We start from the raw sequence: 15,934 nt of genomic DNA, 5'->3' as shown, positions 1-15,934 counted from the left end.
GATCTTGTTAAACTGCATATTCTGATTCACTAGATCTGGAGCTGGTCCTGAGATTCTGCTGCCAATTGCATTAAATATGAGAACATACCTAGTAGTCAACAATTGATGAAACTTGAGGTGTGGTAGAGATCAGGAGGTTAGGAATAAAACCAGCAGCAAAGTTGCAGTTAGTGTATTTGTATAGCTAATTTGGAGACCTTGAGGCTAATTTTTGGAAAGTATTATTAGCTATTATTATTAAATTTGACCCCTGGGGATAAAACTCAAAATTGTGGTCTGGTTTTCATACCTCCATCTGCCTGAACTTACATAGGATGAGATACAAAGCAGTCTACTTCTAACATGAATTTAGAATGATAGACTCATAAAATTTAGAATAATAAACTCATAAAATTCAATGAATTCATCAAACTTCAGCTAATTTCTATTATATATTTAGTGTGTATATGTATTTTTGTAATATTATATGGAGTAGACACTTATGTACACTCAGTATGTATATTTATATAATGTACACATATTATCATATAGTAAATACTTATACACACATATATACACATACACACATATATACATACATACATACACATACATAATGCCCTGAGATCCAGAGCGGTGGATACAAGTTCCTTTAGGCAGTTAGCTCTTAGAACATCCCAAACACTTTGTAGCATTTTCTGCCCAGGCTGTAAGGTGGTCAGGCTCTAAGGATGCCATCCCCCACCCAGGAGTGGAATATCCCAAATGCTCCTGCAAAACATGAGCAGAAGCTTTAGTGTCCTTGGACCTGTACCTTTTAGTGTAGCACGCCACAGAATGCTGGCTTTCATTTTAATAACGATTCAGACAGGTTCCAAGACGCAAGTGCAAAATCTGCATAGTGTTTTAGGAGGACAAGAAGAAACAGAAATAATGAGAAGGGTGTTACCATTTTCTTCACGGTAGTCTCCCTGCTGCACGTGTACAGTGAGCAGTTACACGTCGTGTTGAGCTGCAGAACCCTCACGCTCTATTAACCGTAGTGTTAGGAAAATGTCTTCTGGCAATTTTCAATTATGTCAATTCCCTGAGTATTTACATTAGGAGCAACACTTTTATGATGGGTACACAAAAAATCCCCTTTTCAGCATTTCCCCATTAGGCGTACAAAATATTTTCTTTCCTATAAAATACACTTTAGGAGTATAACTTAGTGGTGCGCATTAGATGCTGGAGCTTGGAGAAGTAAAGGGTTCAGTTCAATCTCTGGCTCATTATTAGTTCATCTTGTATTTCATTTCTTGATCTAATGTAAATTGAACTAGGGAATATTTGGAACACTAGTAATGGGTTTTGAAAAAAAAATCATTGAATAGAAGCTCTCAGAAACTCTTCTGTAGAAAAATTTGGAAAAGGCAGTTTCTTTATACTCTCAGAAGATATTTATAACAAAGCATCAGGTACTTTCAGTAATGAAAGACATGGTTCATATTTTGATCAATACCTCCCATCGGATACATAATTCAGCCTGAATGGGACATGGCATTCATTTTCTTCATGGCGTTGAGTGACTGATGCTGTTTCAAATGGTAAATCTATATGTTTGGGTTATGTGAAGGTAGAGGCTTTTAGTAAAACACCAAGGGCTAAACTGGTATGGTTCTATTTTAGTTCTCTTAAAGGCAAATTAGCTTCGAATTAATGTTAAAGTTTAGTAAAGTAACACAGTGTCACTGCGTTTTCTGTTTCTATAATTGTGCTATTTTTTAACTCTATTTTCTTCCTTTTTCTCTCTGCCTTTATTACCCCAAGCACCATCAGCGATTTCCCTTAGGAACCTTTAAAATTCACAGTGAATTTTGGAATCTACTGTTTAGACTACTATAGCTCTCTGAAAATTCATCCATTGTTTAGATGCCAGTTAATATCAGATAATAGTTTGTACTGCAATAAGAAGTGATTTAAAAAAATCAACAACTATTGGGCTTCAGTGATTTTTTTTCCCTCTGGGGCTTCAACAAGTATTTGACTTTTTGCTTGAAAATAATGCTAGACAGTTTTAAGCTAAACATCCAACATTGGTTCCTTTGAATGATATATTTGCATTTTTTTTATTGAATGGTGTGTCTATTACTAGTACAGTTTATAGTAAGAGGAATTGGCCTTAAGGCACAATGAATCTTTGTTTCCACTTTACCAAACTTACATAAATTTCTTTTAGGAGCAACCACTCTGTACTTAGAATGTCTGAAGTGCATATGAATTTGGAAATATATTTTACTGAAAACTCCAAGTTTCAAGAGTTAAGAATGCTCATTTATAAATAGTACTATTTTTATACTCTCTTCTGCTGGAAATGTGAATCTGTCAATTAAAGAGTGTCAAAGAGCTATCCAAACCTCTAAAATGATTCCCAGCTACCTCAGACTTTTGGGAAAAAAAAAGTCTCCTGAGTTCCATGCTGTGGGATGGGCCCAGTCCAGCAACTAATACTCATTAAATAGCTGATTAATGAAAGCCCCTAACAGAGTATTGGTTTTTTTCCCCCTTTAGGTGATGATGCTAACACATATAATTAGACTTTGTGTTGTATCTGTGTAAGAAGTTCTATAATTCATTTTGAAAATCTGTTGAAAATGATATTGAATGGTAAGTTAGTATTCTTTGAAAGCATTAATTAAAATTTAACTACTTCAGTGTATAATATCTGTGTTTTATAAATAAACCTAAGATATTCATAGACACTGTTGACTGCACTAATTAATATTTAACTACTTCAGTGTATAATATCTGCATTTTATAAATAAACCTAAGATATTCATAGACACTGTCGACTCTTGCCTCACTACTGAGGAATGATGTGATGTCACATTTCTGGCTTCCCCCCCACCTCTTATGACAGTGCCTCTTAGTATCCTTTGTGAGCCTGCTTCATTTGCCCCCTTCTTCTGCCTGTTTCTTAAATCTCAGTGCTCCTCAGATATCTTAGTCTTTTTTTCTATGCTCAGCATGGGTCATAGTCTACTGTATACATGCTGATGACTTCCTAAATCTGTTCCCCCAGCCCAAACCTCTCCCCAACACGTCAGACCTCTATATTCAGCCTCTTACTGGATATCTCTGTTTGGATGTTCCAGAGGCAGCTCAAACTCAGCATGTCCCATACAGGATTTGTCACTATATGCTTCAGCCATATTGATCCAGTTTTTGTTTACTGAAAGTCCCATGTTCTCTCTCACTTGTTTGCAGACACCCTTAGCCTGAAATATACTTTCCCTCCAGCTAACTGAACAAATCTCATAACTGACTTTCTCCAGGAAGCCTTTCCCAATTCTTAGGTTAAGATTTGGGACCTCTTTTATATGGTAATAGTGACAGTAATATAGTAACATTGTTGTAGTAATATATTATAGTAATATAATATAGTAATGTTGTAGTAATATAGCATATTTATCAATACAGTAAAAGTGATAAAGGTAATGATGATGATAATACTCTATTAGTTTCTTATTGATGCTGTAATAAATTACCACATCCATAGTGGCTTAAAACAACATGAATTTATTATCTTACAGTTCTGTAGGTTGGCAGGTTGACACTGCTCTCACTAAAGTCTTTTCTTTAGGGGAGAATCTCTAAATTTTCTTGGCGTTTCTAATTTCTAGAAGCCCCGTGTTCCTTGGCTTGTGACACCCTTCCATCTTCAAGGCCAGCAATGGCCTCCAGGGTCTTTCTCTCACTTCCTCACTCTGACACCGACTCTTCTGCCTCCTGCTTTTCAGGACCCTTGTGATTATACTGAGTCCACCTGGATAATCCAGGCTACTCTTCCATTTTAAGGTCAGCTGATCAGCAACCTTAATTCCATTTGTGGCCTTAATTCCCCTTTGCCAAGTAATCTAATATATCCACAGGTTCTGGGAATGAGGGCATGGACATCTTTGGAGGGGCTTTTTGTCTACAATAGCTAACAGCTATTGAGAACTAGGTATTGTTCCAAGCATCTCACTCACATAGTTGTCAAGAGAGATTTTATCTTACCCTCTTTGCAAGCTTGACAAGTCAGCCTGCCATTGTTTCTTGAAACTTGGTGGAAGACATGAAACTCTGGGATTAGAGACAATAAAACTTTATTCCTTTAGCTATAGCAGTAGCCAGAGTATCAACATTTTCTGAGCCAGTTCCCTGAGCCCCAATTCACAAGAGCAACGCAAAGAGGTCCAGATGCTACCTGCATATGCAATGGATTATATAATAGGTGAGGACCCTGAGGAATCTAGTTATTTTATAAATTATGGTATGTACTCCTGTCCTTTGCTTTTGAGAGGACACTATCTCTGTTTTTTTCTATACAAATATCCTTAAAAAGATAGTCTGGAACAAAAACCAGTCAGTATCTGTGCTCTTAAGACATACAGAAATGTGAAAGATTACTTGAGAGTTTGTGTTCCAACAATAGCCCTCGCAGTAACACTGTGAAATAGTAGCAATTATAATCATCTTCCTTTTACAGGTAAGGAACATGAGGGGCAGAAATGATAAGTAACAAGCCTGCTAAGTAGCAGGATGGAGTTTTGAACCTGAGCTACCTGGCCTCACAGCCCATGTTCTTAGTCTCTGCTCTGTGCTGCTTCCATCATACCATGTACTCAGGTTAGCACATGTACTCCCCTGAGGTTTCCTTCATGTGTGTCTATAATATGTGTACTTTTAAACTTGTTTGTATTCCCCATTGGTTTTTAAACTCCATGAGGGTTTAATGGAACTGTGTCTTTATTGTTCAGGGTTTATATATCCAGTGTTCAGATCAGTCTGGCCTATGTTAGGTAATGAATAAGTATTTTAGGAATAAATCAAAAAATATAGTAAACGAAACCCTCATAGAAAGGAACCTTACTTCCAACCTACATTCTTAGATAACACCAAATCTTTGTTATAGAACAAGCATTAATCAAGTTGGCCTGTCACCAGATGATGGTGATAGGAGTCATTTAGTGTGTTTTTGATGTTTATGCCTAATCATGTCCATTAAAGTAAAGACCGTAAGCTTTGGAAGTGCTTGAGAGAAGATGCAGAATGTGATGATGGCAATCAAAGTAGAGCTAATTTTAAAAATTAAATGGGTGAGAAAATGACAAACATTCCTTGTGCATATGGGATAAGTCCTTTGGCATAAAAATTCTTTTTCAGGGAAAAAGGGAATTAGACAAACCATGAAAAGTGCTCCTCCTTTGCAATTGACAGTAATCAGGAAGTGTTGAGGAAAAGTGATTGCAGAAATGAAAAAAAAAAGTCTTTTGAGTGTGTGCAGGAGGGTCAGCAAAAACATTGAGTGCATATTAGGGCCTAACGCTAATTCAGGAGAATGCTAGGAGTTTGCGAGCTTAAATGCTAAGCTAGTGAATACAAGTGGTACTGATGAAAATTCTGTTACAGGCTAAAGTATGTAGCTGAAACGAATCTTTTTTGATGGAAATATGCCCAAATAGAAAGTCCATCAGGAGAAAGTGTGTTCTGTTTTAAAGCTTTGAAGGACCAATTCACTCTCTTTTTAAAAATTTTTATTGGAGTCTAGTTGATTTACAATGTTGCGTTAGTTTCAGGTGTACAGCAAAGTGAATCAGTTATACATATACATATGTCCACTCTTTTTTAGATTCTTTTCCCATATAGGTCTTAAATTTGGTGGAAATGTATCCAAGGATAGCAAAGCTTAAACTCCTCTCTGTCAAATGAACTTAAAAACAGCCATTCAGTACCTAATCTGTTTGTGAGTAAAAACAACTTCAGAACATGCACTTGAAAGGAAAACGTTGGTTCTCATTTTATAAATACCAGTAATAGAGGACTTCTATGAATTTTATCTTATCAATATTACTGTTTCAAATGCAATTTATATTTATACTAGTCACATGTGGTAATCGTCAGAGCAAGGAGTTTTATTTTTTAATACTTAAGCATGAATGCTTATGACCTTTAAAACTTATTTAGGGTCACTGAATAATAAAATGGGGATGTCCTATGACTTTTCTTTTTTTAAGTTTGTTCTTCGGTAGGTCCTGTATTGCTTTACATCATAAGCAACATTTTCAATTCAGAAATCAGAATGCCTAGCATAACACATTAGCCAACATTTCATCTTTGTTAGAAGACAAGATTCCTCCTCTCTCAAGCTAAGGCCTGTCATGAATCTGATTCCCCAAGGTGAGGATGAACTGGAAAGATCCCAGATAGCGATGGCGTTGATTTATCACGTTTTGTGCTTAGGACGAAGTGCTTTAAACGGACCATCTCATTGAATCTTCACAACAACCTGCAAGGACGTTATCCCCGCTTTATCAATGAGGGGATGGAAGCTGGGAGAGATTGAACGACTTGTTTGAAGTTCCATAGCCAGTAAATGTTAGACCTGGGTTGGGATCCCAAACAGTGTGGACTCTAAAGCTCCAGCTTTTAACTGCTACGTCTACTGCCCTCTGCCAAAAAGGGCAGGGTTGCAGTGCTGGAAAGCAACTTGGATTGTGATTGAGATGCTGCTAGGACACCGCATGGAAGATAGTATTGAGGCTGAAATTTAAAGGGTGAAGGAAACAGAAGGAAGAGTTAGTGCAGAAGTCTGGGGATTTGAGAGCAGGATAGATCTGGGGTGGAAGAACCAGGGCAAAGTTCAGAATGTGTCTGTCAATCTGGAGGGAGTGCCTCTGAGTGATACTTAGCAGAGAAGTTTAAAGGAGAAGAGCACCTCACACGGCAAACAGTGAAACCATGGAACTGATGAGCAGAACTGCAGAATTTAATGTTCTTTCTTGGATGGAACTTGGTAATGTCTACATATCTGTTTGGTTTGTGACATCAGGCAGAACTAGTTGTAAGCTATATTCAGCATGATTTGTCATCAGAGGGGAAATGATCCTGGACAACAAACTCTGCTGATCTGTGAGCTCAGAATCTGACTGTGGCAGGGAGGAGAGGCCTGGTATTGCACATGGTTTTTTTGCTAGTGGTTATTTAATAATGTAGAATACATTAAAGTCTACTTCTAGTTTATGAAGTTATACATCAGAACATTGCTCCTGATGCTGGAGATTGGATTTCGGTTTGTATGTATTATAAGACCCTGCCTGATGATTCTTTGAACATTTCCACGTGGTTTCAGGGTTCGTTTTAGCACCATGTTGTTAGGGTAGTGGGACATTTTTCTTGGTGACTGACCTTCCCCAGAGTCCAAAAGAGGAAGCTGCAAAGCTTTCTTAAAGTTTAAGCCAGATTACAGGGGAGAGGATTATTCTAGAAGGAATAGTACATTAGTGGCTGTGGAGGGGGGACTATCAATTAACAGTCTACTACTAAGATGCTTAGATATTTTCCTCTGGAGCTCAAAGAGAGCTATCTGGGCATGTGGGTGGTGACAGATGACATTGGAGTGGGTGAGAACACTAAAAGAAAACTAGTAGAATGAGTTAAAACACAAACACACATACACACACACACACACACACATACACATACACACATACATGCAGATGGAAATCCTAGAACTTTGGTTTTCAAAAATCAGAAGATGACAAGAAAATTAAACAAACAAACAAGAACAAAAACAACAAGAAGAAAGGCTAATCTGGGAAGTGGAGGAGAAACACAGATATCTTTCTATGACAGACCCTAATAAGCAGTGTGATAAATCTTGGCAGTATCAAAAAAGTAAGAACTCAGGGCTTCCCTGGTGGCACAGTGGTTGAGAGTCCGCCTGCCGATGCAGGGGACGGGTTCGTGCCCTGGTCCAGGAAGATCCCACATGCCGCGGAGCGGCTGGGCCCATGAGCCATGGCCGCTGAGCCTGCGCGTCTGGAGCCTGTGCTCTGCAACGGAAGAGGCCACAACAGTGAGAGGCCTGCGTACTGGAAAAAAAAAAAGTAAGAACTCAGAGGTCTCCATGAGATTTTGTGCTCTTAGTTAGCGACAGCTGTTTCAACATAGTGTTAAAGATAGAAAGTAAATTCTAGTGCACTGAAGGGAACAAGTAGAGAAAGTCAGATTTTTATGGTGATTTATGTAATCACATTCACTAGTATTATATGAATATTTGTTATCTGCCTATAGTTTTAGGACTAGCGTAATTAATTGGGAGCAGACTCCTATGCATAATTTTATCCAGGATTTTCTTTTAATTTCCAAGTAAATTTGACTCTGAAACATTTGAGTTTTCTTACTTCTGTTTTCAAGGCATATTAAAGAGTTGTGGTTGCACACGTTAATGGATATAGCCTCATGACAAATTATTTTGCAAAAATTGAGACCATTTAATTCATTGTAAATAAATCTTATTATCTTCAAAGTTAAGCAAAAGAATATTTTAGTTACTGAAGGTATTAACGGCTTCATTGAGGTGTAGTGACATGCAGTATGCTGCACATATGTAAAGTGTAAAATTTGATGTTTTAAGATATGTATACACCCATGAAATCATCACCATAATGAGCCTATCCATCACCCCCAAAAGTTTCCTGTTGCTATTTTTTTAATTTATTTTTTAATCAAAGTATAGGTGATTTACAGTGCTGTGCCAATCTCTGCCGTACAGCCAAGTGACTCAGTTATACACAGAGACATTCTTTCTTTCCTGTTGCTATTTTTAATCCCTCCTATATGTGTCCCCAGGTGACTACTGATCTGCTTTTTGACATTATAGATGAATTTGCATTTTCTAAAATTTTATGTAAGTGACATGAATTGTACAACATATCTATTTTTTCTTCCTTTTTACTCAGTATAACTATTCTGGGGCTCATCCACGTTGTAGCACGTATTGATAGCTCATTTCTTTTTATTGCTGAACAGCATTTTACTGTATGGATATACCACACATTATCCATTCATCTATTGATGGACATTGGAATTATTTCCAGTTTGGGCGTATTGGAAGTAAACTGTTATGAACATTTGTGTACAAGTCTTTATGTGGATATATGCCTCCTGAAGGTATTCTCAAAATATAGAACTGTTTATGAGATAAAGGTATAGAGCAGAGAGAGACAGTTAAATTATCCCTCAATAGTTGTTAGAACAAAATCCAGGTTTCTTCAGTACTTTGATAGAAGGTTATTATGTCTGTAGTAGCGTAATCTAATTTTTAAAATTTTCTTTTTTTTTTTCCTTCTGCCATCCATAGACATGGTTCCCTGTATCTATTGTTAAGCCTGTGAGCATCTGAGAAGCTGCCTCCTGTGCTTGATCCCTCTGTGTTTCACTCTGTTCTCAATCACTTTATCTGAATCTGACTCCATTTGCTCAAGAGTCTTTGTCTGGCTGAAGTACAGCTTTGTTACTCGGGTCTGACTTCTCTGCCCTTAGACCTCTGGAAACCAACCTGTCACCAGGTGCCTACTTAGGTCACCATTGCCTGAGATCGTTGGCACCAGCCTTCAGCTGCCCCCTCACCACACCTGCTTAGGCTGCTAGTCAGGTTTTTGCTGTCTGATGACTGCCCCTGGCTGTACCTTCTTTATTCCAAACTCTTAGACTCGCATCTGGCCCATGTCTAGAATTTTCTCTCCGTGCCATTTGAGCCACTCCATATTCCAGTGTGCGGCCTGATTTGTTGACTCAGTCTTGGGGACCTGACTACTCTCGGCTCTTGGAGAACTCCAGCAAACAGAAGTGCCTCTGTTTTGCAACAGGCTTGTCCATAAGTCCCCGTGTTCCTACAAGTAAATGGCCCCAGACCTGCTCCTGCTATTGCCATCTGCTGGTGGCAGGCAGAGTTGGCGCAATGTTGTTCTATTGCCTGGTTTGTTCATATTTAAGGAAGGTCTCAAGGTAAAATCTTAAGTAGAAGTATGTCTATTTGTTGTGTACTTGCACTTTGTATAATTCTCACAACTATACTCTTCTCCTTTATACGCTTCAGCCACACCAACCTTCATTCTATCCAATATGCTAGCCTCATTTCCGCCTTAGGACCTGTGCATTTTTTGTCCCCTCTTCTTAGAACAATATATCAATACTTCCACAGATCTTCAGACAGCTAGCTTCTACCATTATTCACATCTCAGGTGAGATGTGATTACCTTAGAGATGCCTGCTTTGACCACACTCCACCCATTTCACCCTACCAGTCAATCACTGTCTTACTCAATTATTTTTTGGTAGCATTTATCATTTACTAAATTTCTTTCATTCATTTATTACTTGTTAATTAACCTCCTCTTCCTACACACACTCACAAATAAATATAAGTGCCATGAGAGCAGGGAGCAAGGAGCTTGGATGACAGAACAAACAATGCTTGTATTGAGCAAAAGAGATGCTCAATAAATACATACTTGTATAAATGAATGCATATAGTACCTCTGTCTGCCTGTCGAAATCCTATTTATCTTTGGAAGTCCAACTCAGATACTATCTTTTTCAAGAACTTCTCCAACTAAATCTGTTTTCTCTCTCTTTCACAGGACTTTTTATTCTTTCTTTATTTTTTCTGTTAAGCTGTCATGTTTCCATGTAGTGGATACAGGGGCCATACTTGACTTATCTTTAGTCCATAGGTCAGAAGCACAGGTAACAACCTGGGCTTGGGACTGGTTTCTGAAGTAGGGATGGAGGATGCAGTGTTGTAGGACTGAACCCTCCTTAACCTGTGGAATCTGATTCTATCTTTGGGTAGATGGTATCGGAATTGAGTTGAATACTGGGTCACTCTGTTGGAATCCAAGAATTATTTATAGACAGTGTGGGACAAACCCTCCCACGTCCCCGCCCCACATGCACACATGTTGAAATTGGCTCCAGGAACCTAAGAGACTGTCCCTCATTCCTTCTTTCTTTTCTGAAGCAATCATAATTCTGAATCTGGTGTTTATCATTCCTGTATGTGTGTGACTGTGTGTGCATTTTACCACTACTGTCTGTCTGAGTGGATGTGTGAGTATCCATTTGCAATCTATGGTACTTCTGCTTGTTTTTAAGTAGTATATGGTAAGGGTCATTCTACACCTTATTTGTTCCCTCAACATTATGTTTTTCAGATTATCCGTGTTGATACATGTAGTGTTAGAATCTAGTGGTAAGACTATTTCAGTTGTTGTATGGTATTGCTTTTTAGAATTATTTCACAGTTTGTCAGTTATCTCGGTGAAAGGCTTGCAGTTTTCTCTTTTCATTCTTACAAAGAATACTGCAGCAAACATTTTGTACCATTATTTTCTTAGCATCCTAGGGAGTTAGTCCAGGGTTTACATGGGAAAGTGGAGCCAGGTTGCCTGGGTTCGAATCCTTACATTGCCGCTTGCTAGCTTTCCCAAGCAGCACTGAGCACCAGCTATATTCAGTCCTTCTGCACATGCATGCCCTACGTCAGCCTCTGGCAACAAGTTATCAGCTTGGCTTAGATGCCTTTGGCTCCGGTGAATCCTGCTGGATCCAGTTCCCAAATGCCACTGCCCATGGCTTCACATGCAATCACTGCTTTGCACTTATGTACCATTTCTGGTCCATGGAGAGGTTTATTTTCAAGCCTGGAGATGATTTTCAGGTTTTCCTTTTAATATTTTACTTAACATTGCTATGTGTTTGAGCAGAGGGAGTGCATCAAAGCATGTACTTACTGTGTCACCTTAAGCAAACGTTGATAATACCTCTACAACCTTTTAAAATAAGCACAAATCTTAGAATCACCTAATCATAGATTTTCGGAGCTGGAAGGGATTTGAGAGATCATGACGTCCAATAACCTTATTTTATAGGTGAGAGAATTGTGGTCTTGAGAAATTAAAGTGATTTACTGATGTCATATATTTAATTAATGGTGGAGGCAGGGCCAGAACCAGAGTCTGCAGGTTCCCTCAATAGTCCTTTTTTTTTTTTTTTTTTTTTTTTTTTTTTTTGTGGTACGCGGGCCTCTCACTGTCGTGGCCTCTCCCGTTGCGGAGCACAGGCTCCGGACGCGCAGGCTCAGCGGCCATGGCTCACGGGCCCAGCCGCTCCGCGGCATGTGGATCCTCCCGGACCGGGGCACGAACCCGTGTCCCCTGCATCGGCAGGCGGACTCCCAACCACTGCGCCACCAGGGAAGCCCCCCTCAACAGTCCTTTTGACACTGCATCTACTTTTTTAGTTTTCTCTATCTGAGCTATATTTACATGTAATATTTTATTTTTAACAAAACTCAAAAAATACATTAGAATTAAGCAATTAGAAATATGATATGTTGGATTTTTAAACTGATGTGACATGTTTTCTTTTGAACAATATTGCGGTAAAAGCAAGAGTACAGCATTTACTGCACTGAGCTGAATATATTTTCATTAGAAGGCACAATGCCTTTTGACTCTGTAGATTCCTGCTGCATTTGGTTTCCTTGACTTTCTGCAACTTATTAGGACAGGCCCATCAATAATGGCGCTGATACTTCCAACCTCCTACAGCACTGGGTCTGAAAATGAACTGTGATGGATGGATATGGCCAGCATTTACAGTGATAGCCTATATTTCTGCTGTCACGTAGAAATGGCAGGTAGTTTAATTTAGAAAAAAAAAAATTACTGAGAAAGAACAAGTATTTCTTCTAATTAGGATTTCTGGACTTTTGTCGGATATGATTTTAGAATCTGACATGTTTGTTAAAGCCTTTGGAATTGTTTTATTCTGTTTCTAGATCTTTTAGCTGTGCCTAAGCATCCGTATGCTGCTATGGAGAACTGGGGACTAAGTATTTTTGTGGAACAAAGAATACTGCTGGATCCCAGTGTTTCATCTATTTCTTATTTGCTGGATGTCACCATGGTCATTGTTCATGAGATATGTCACCAGGTATGAGAAAAAGGATCAGGTGTAAGTATAATTGCAAACTATCGAGAATGTAGAATGATTTCAGATACTTAGATTAGGAGCTAAGTTATTATCCTCCCAGTTAAGTTTTAATTGTATAGAGCACCATGTAGTTCTTTTTGGAAGATAGGTTGTTCTCAAGTGACGGCACAAACGAAAGCAAACACACGGATCATATTGAATAAGTAACTGTCATTCAGTTTAGTTGAGGAGTGAGATGGCACTGCTACCCAGCAGCCTCTTTGGAGACCCTATCCACTCACTATTCTTTGTCAACCTTGCTGTATTTTCTTGTGATTATTGGTGTGTATATATGGAGAGTGCAGTGATGGCAATGATTTATTGCATTGCTGAAAGATGCAGCTGAGTTTTGTGTACATGTCAAAATTTGCTTTTGCTGAAATCAATTTGTTATTCCCCTTCTCCCATCACACAGACACTTAGGAAGTCTTTCACTAACTCTGCGACAGCCTCTTTGTTCTCAAATGATTGATTTTTTTTTTGTCTTGACATGTTTAGAAGTTCATATGTAAATTAGCCAGCTTTATCATGAAGCTAAGATAAAATTAATTTCATTTTGATTTTATGTACTTTCTTACAATGAGCAGAAGGTATTACAGAGATTTCACAATGCTTATTAGAATCTTGATTGTAGTGAAAAAAATAACTGAAAATAAACGTTTGTGCTAATAAAAAGCAATCTTTGTCCTGATTACCAGAAACCATGGATGGTTTTTAAGTGAAAACACCAGAAATCACAGTGTGATACTGTACAACTTCAATTTGTTACCAACCCAAAATCTTTTTAAAAAGCTTGAAAACCTTAAGAAAGATTGAGGTGGAAAATGTTGTTAGTAAAAGAGGCTGAACAGCTAAATGACAATACATGAATAGGGACTTCATGATAAATTGTTCTAGGCCATATGACCCTTTACCTGTATGTCAGCCTTCTGCAGTGAACCTGTAGACGTTTGTACCTGTCATGCTGGTCAGCTTGGGCATGTGTTCCTTGCTGCAGAGACTTAAGGGGGTCCATTGCAGAGATAACCAGGGCTCCTCTATTGTGCTAAAAATGGTTTCCAGCTAAACATACAATTCTTTGACGCAAATCAATGTCCTTTTGAACGTTCCTAGAAACGAGTTACATGTAGAGTTCTGCTGAAATAAGAACACACTGATAATTTTTTCTAGAACTGGATTTCATTTGTTCCAGATTCTCAGTTACTTTCTTGTTCTAGCTTAGTGGTGCTCGGCTACTAACTATGCGGAAATGAGCCGGAAGCTGGGAGAAACACATAATAATCTCCACTATCATTGCCCAATTATTTTCTACATTACCGTTTCTCCTCACCTATTTATTGTCACAATTCTTAAGACAGGCTTTCAGTTTAAGGGAGAAGAAACATTACTTTCTGATCAAGCACAGAAAATGTTTTAAATATCATTTGTTTTGTGGTCATCAGCGTATTCAGAGTTATCTCTTCTTTGTATTTCTATTAGAGATCCTCTTGAGTAAGTGATACTTTATTAATATTGAAATGCTCAGCCACCAAGCTCTTTCCTCTAGCTCCTAAAGCTGTAAAGCTATGATCTGATACTTGTCTGACTGCCTTTTCCTTCTGCTTCTTAAATAACTCACTCCCACTTACAGTCTTCACACTAAGGGTTACTTACAAATGCCTATAATCCTCTTGCCTGAGGCTTTCTCATGGCTTCTTCTTATCATTAAAGTCTGAGCTCAAATGTCATCTGCTTAGAGAGAATCTTTTTGTTTTTACAGTCTAAAGTGACCCATCCTCCATTCCTATCACACTTTAATAAGATCTGAAATTGTGTTGTTCATTTGCTTATTTTTTATTTTCTATCTCACCTAATTGTCCCTTCCTCCACAATAAAGTGTCAGCTGCCTGAGAAGGGACATTGTCTGACTTTTCATCATTAAATCCCAAGTCTGTAGGATAGTTCCCGCGTATAATGTGTTTTTGTTTTGTTTTGTTTTGTTTTTTAATGAAAAAAGAATTCCTTTAAGCTTTGGTGAACTCAGCAAGGATTTCAGAGTAATGTATCCAGATCTAATCAAAACACCAATTATAAATTACAACATTACTTTCCTGAAGGGATCTTAGAGACTTTTTTGGTCCAACCCTCATTATCATAGAATCATGGAGAGTCAGGTGTGGAGCATCTTAAAGCCTTTATTAGTTCCTTCAATCAGCCGATGTCGTCTGTGAATTGCCTCTGCCACTGGAAGGCGCTGCTTCGGTACTTCCTGTGATGAGCTCACCACTTCTCGAGGTAGTATTTTCCATCTTCATCCATTTCAGTCTGTTAGAGGGTCTCCTGCATTTTTAGCAATGTCTACCAATCTACAACCCTAATTTCCATCCATTAATACTGATTTGTCCCCTGTAGGGCCATAAGACCCAAGCCTTTTCTTCTTCTGTATACTAGGTCTTCAAATATTTGAAGACAGCTGTTGTCAGTTTTTTAACCTTAGCTCTTTCTTCTCCAGGTTAAATCTTCTTGTTGTGTTCCTTGAACATTTTATTTTTGTTCTTCCCTGAATGCATTTATAGAAAATTAGTGTCATCCAAGTAGTCAAATAAATCAATGGTGTTGCCACAACGTATTTTAAGATCACAAAATCAATTGGGGAATGAATTCCAGTTGTGACAATCATAGTTTAATACATTTACTTTTAGATAAAATAATTCTGGGATAGACGCGATTTTATCTGATGCCCATTCATTTGTCACGGCAGTGGTTTGGTGACCTCGTGACTCCTGTGTGGTGGGAAGATGTGTGGCTGAAGGAGGGATTTGCTCACTACTTTGAGTTTGTTGGTACAGACTACCTCTACCCCGGCTGGAACATGGTAAGTGCACTTTTTAATTGTTTGGAACTCTAAGTGAAAGGTTGATCCTGTGTTACATTGGGCTTATCTTATCACCAGATGTGACTGAAAATACCAACCGATGCATGAAAAAAAAAAAGTTAGCTATACAATAAAAGGAAAAGTAACCCAAAATGTAAACAGTACTATTCCAAAATATTTTTGTTTATTAGAACTAAATAGAATCTGATTGGTTACATGCTGATTTCAAAATGGTACAAGTTTTCTAAATAGAAA

General features: G+C 38.2%; 1 protein-coding gene across 2 annotated transcripts in view; it reads left to right on the top strand.

Moving 5' to 3' along the window:
- The window catches only part of TRHDE (thyrotropin releasing hormone degrading enzyme), a 398,879-nt gene that overhangs the window by 192,021 nt on the left and 190,924 nt on the right, over positions 1-15,934 (top strand). For both annotated transcript variants that reach the window (XM_079937605.1, XM_079937606.1), the window contains exons 4-5: positions 12,632-12,786; positions 15,566-15,679. In XM_079937605.1, the coding sequence (XP_079793731.1) occupies positions 12,632-12,786; positions 15,566-15,679 (269 nt within the window). The remainder of the gene's footprint in view (positions 1-12,631; positions 12,787-15,565; positions 15,680-15,934) is intronic.

The sequence above is a fragment of the Stenella coeruleoalba genome (assembly GCF_951394435.1).
Source record: "Stenella coeruleoalba genome assembly, chromosome: 11".
Taxonomy (NCBI): Eukaryota; Metazoa; Chordata; class Mammalia; order Artiodactyla; family Delphinidae; genus Stenella; species Stenella coeruleoalba.
The sequence above is the reverse complement of the archived record's forward strand: the minus strand, read 5'-3'. Positions and strand labels throughout refer to the sequence as shown.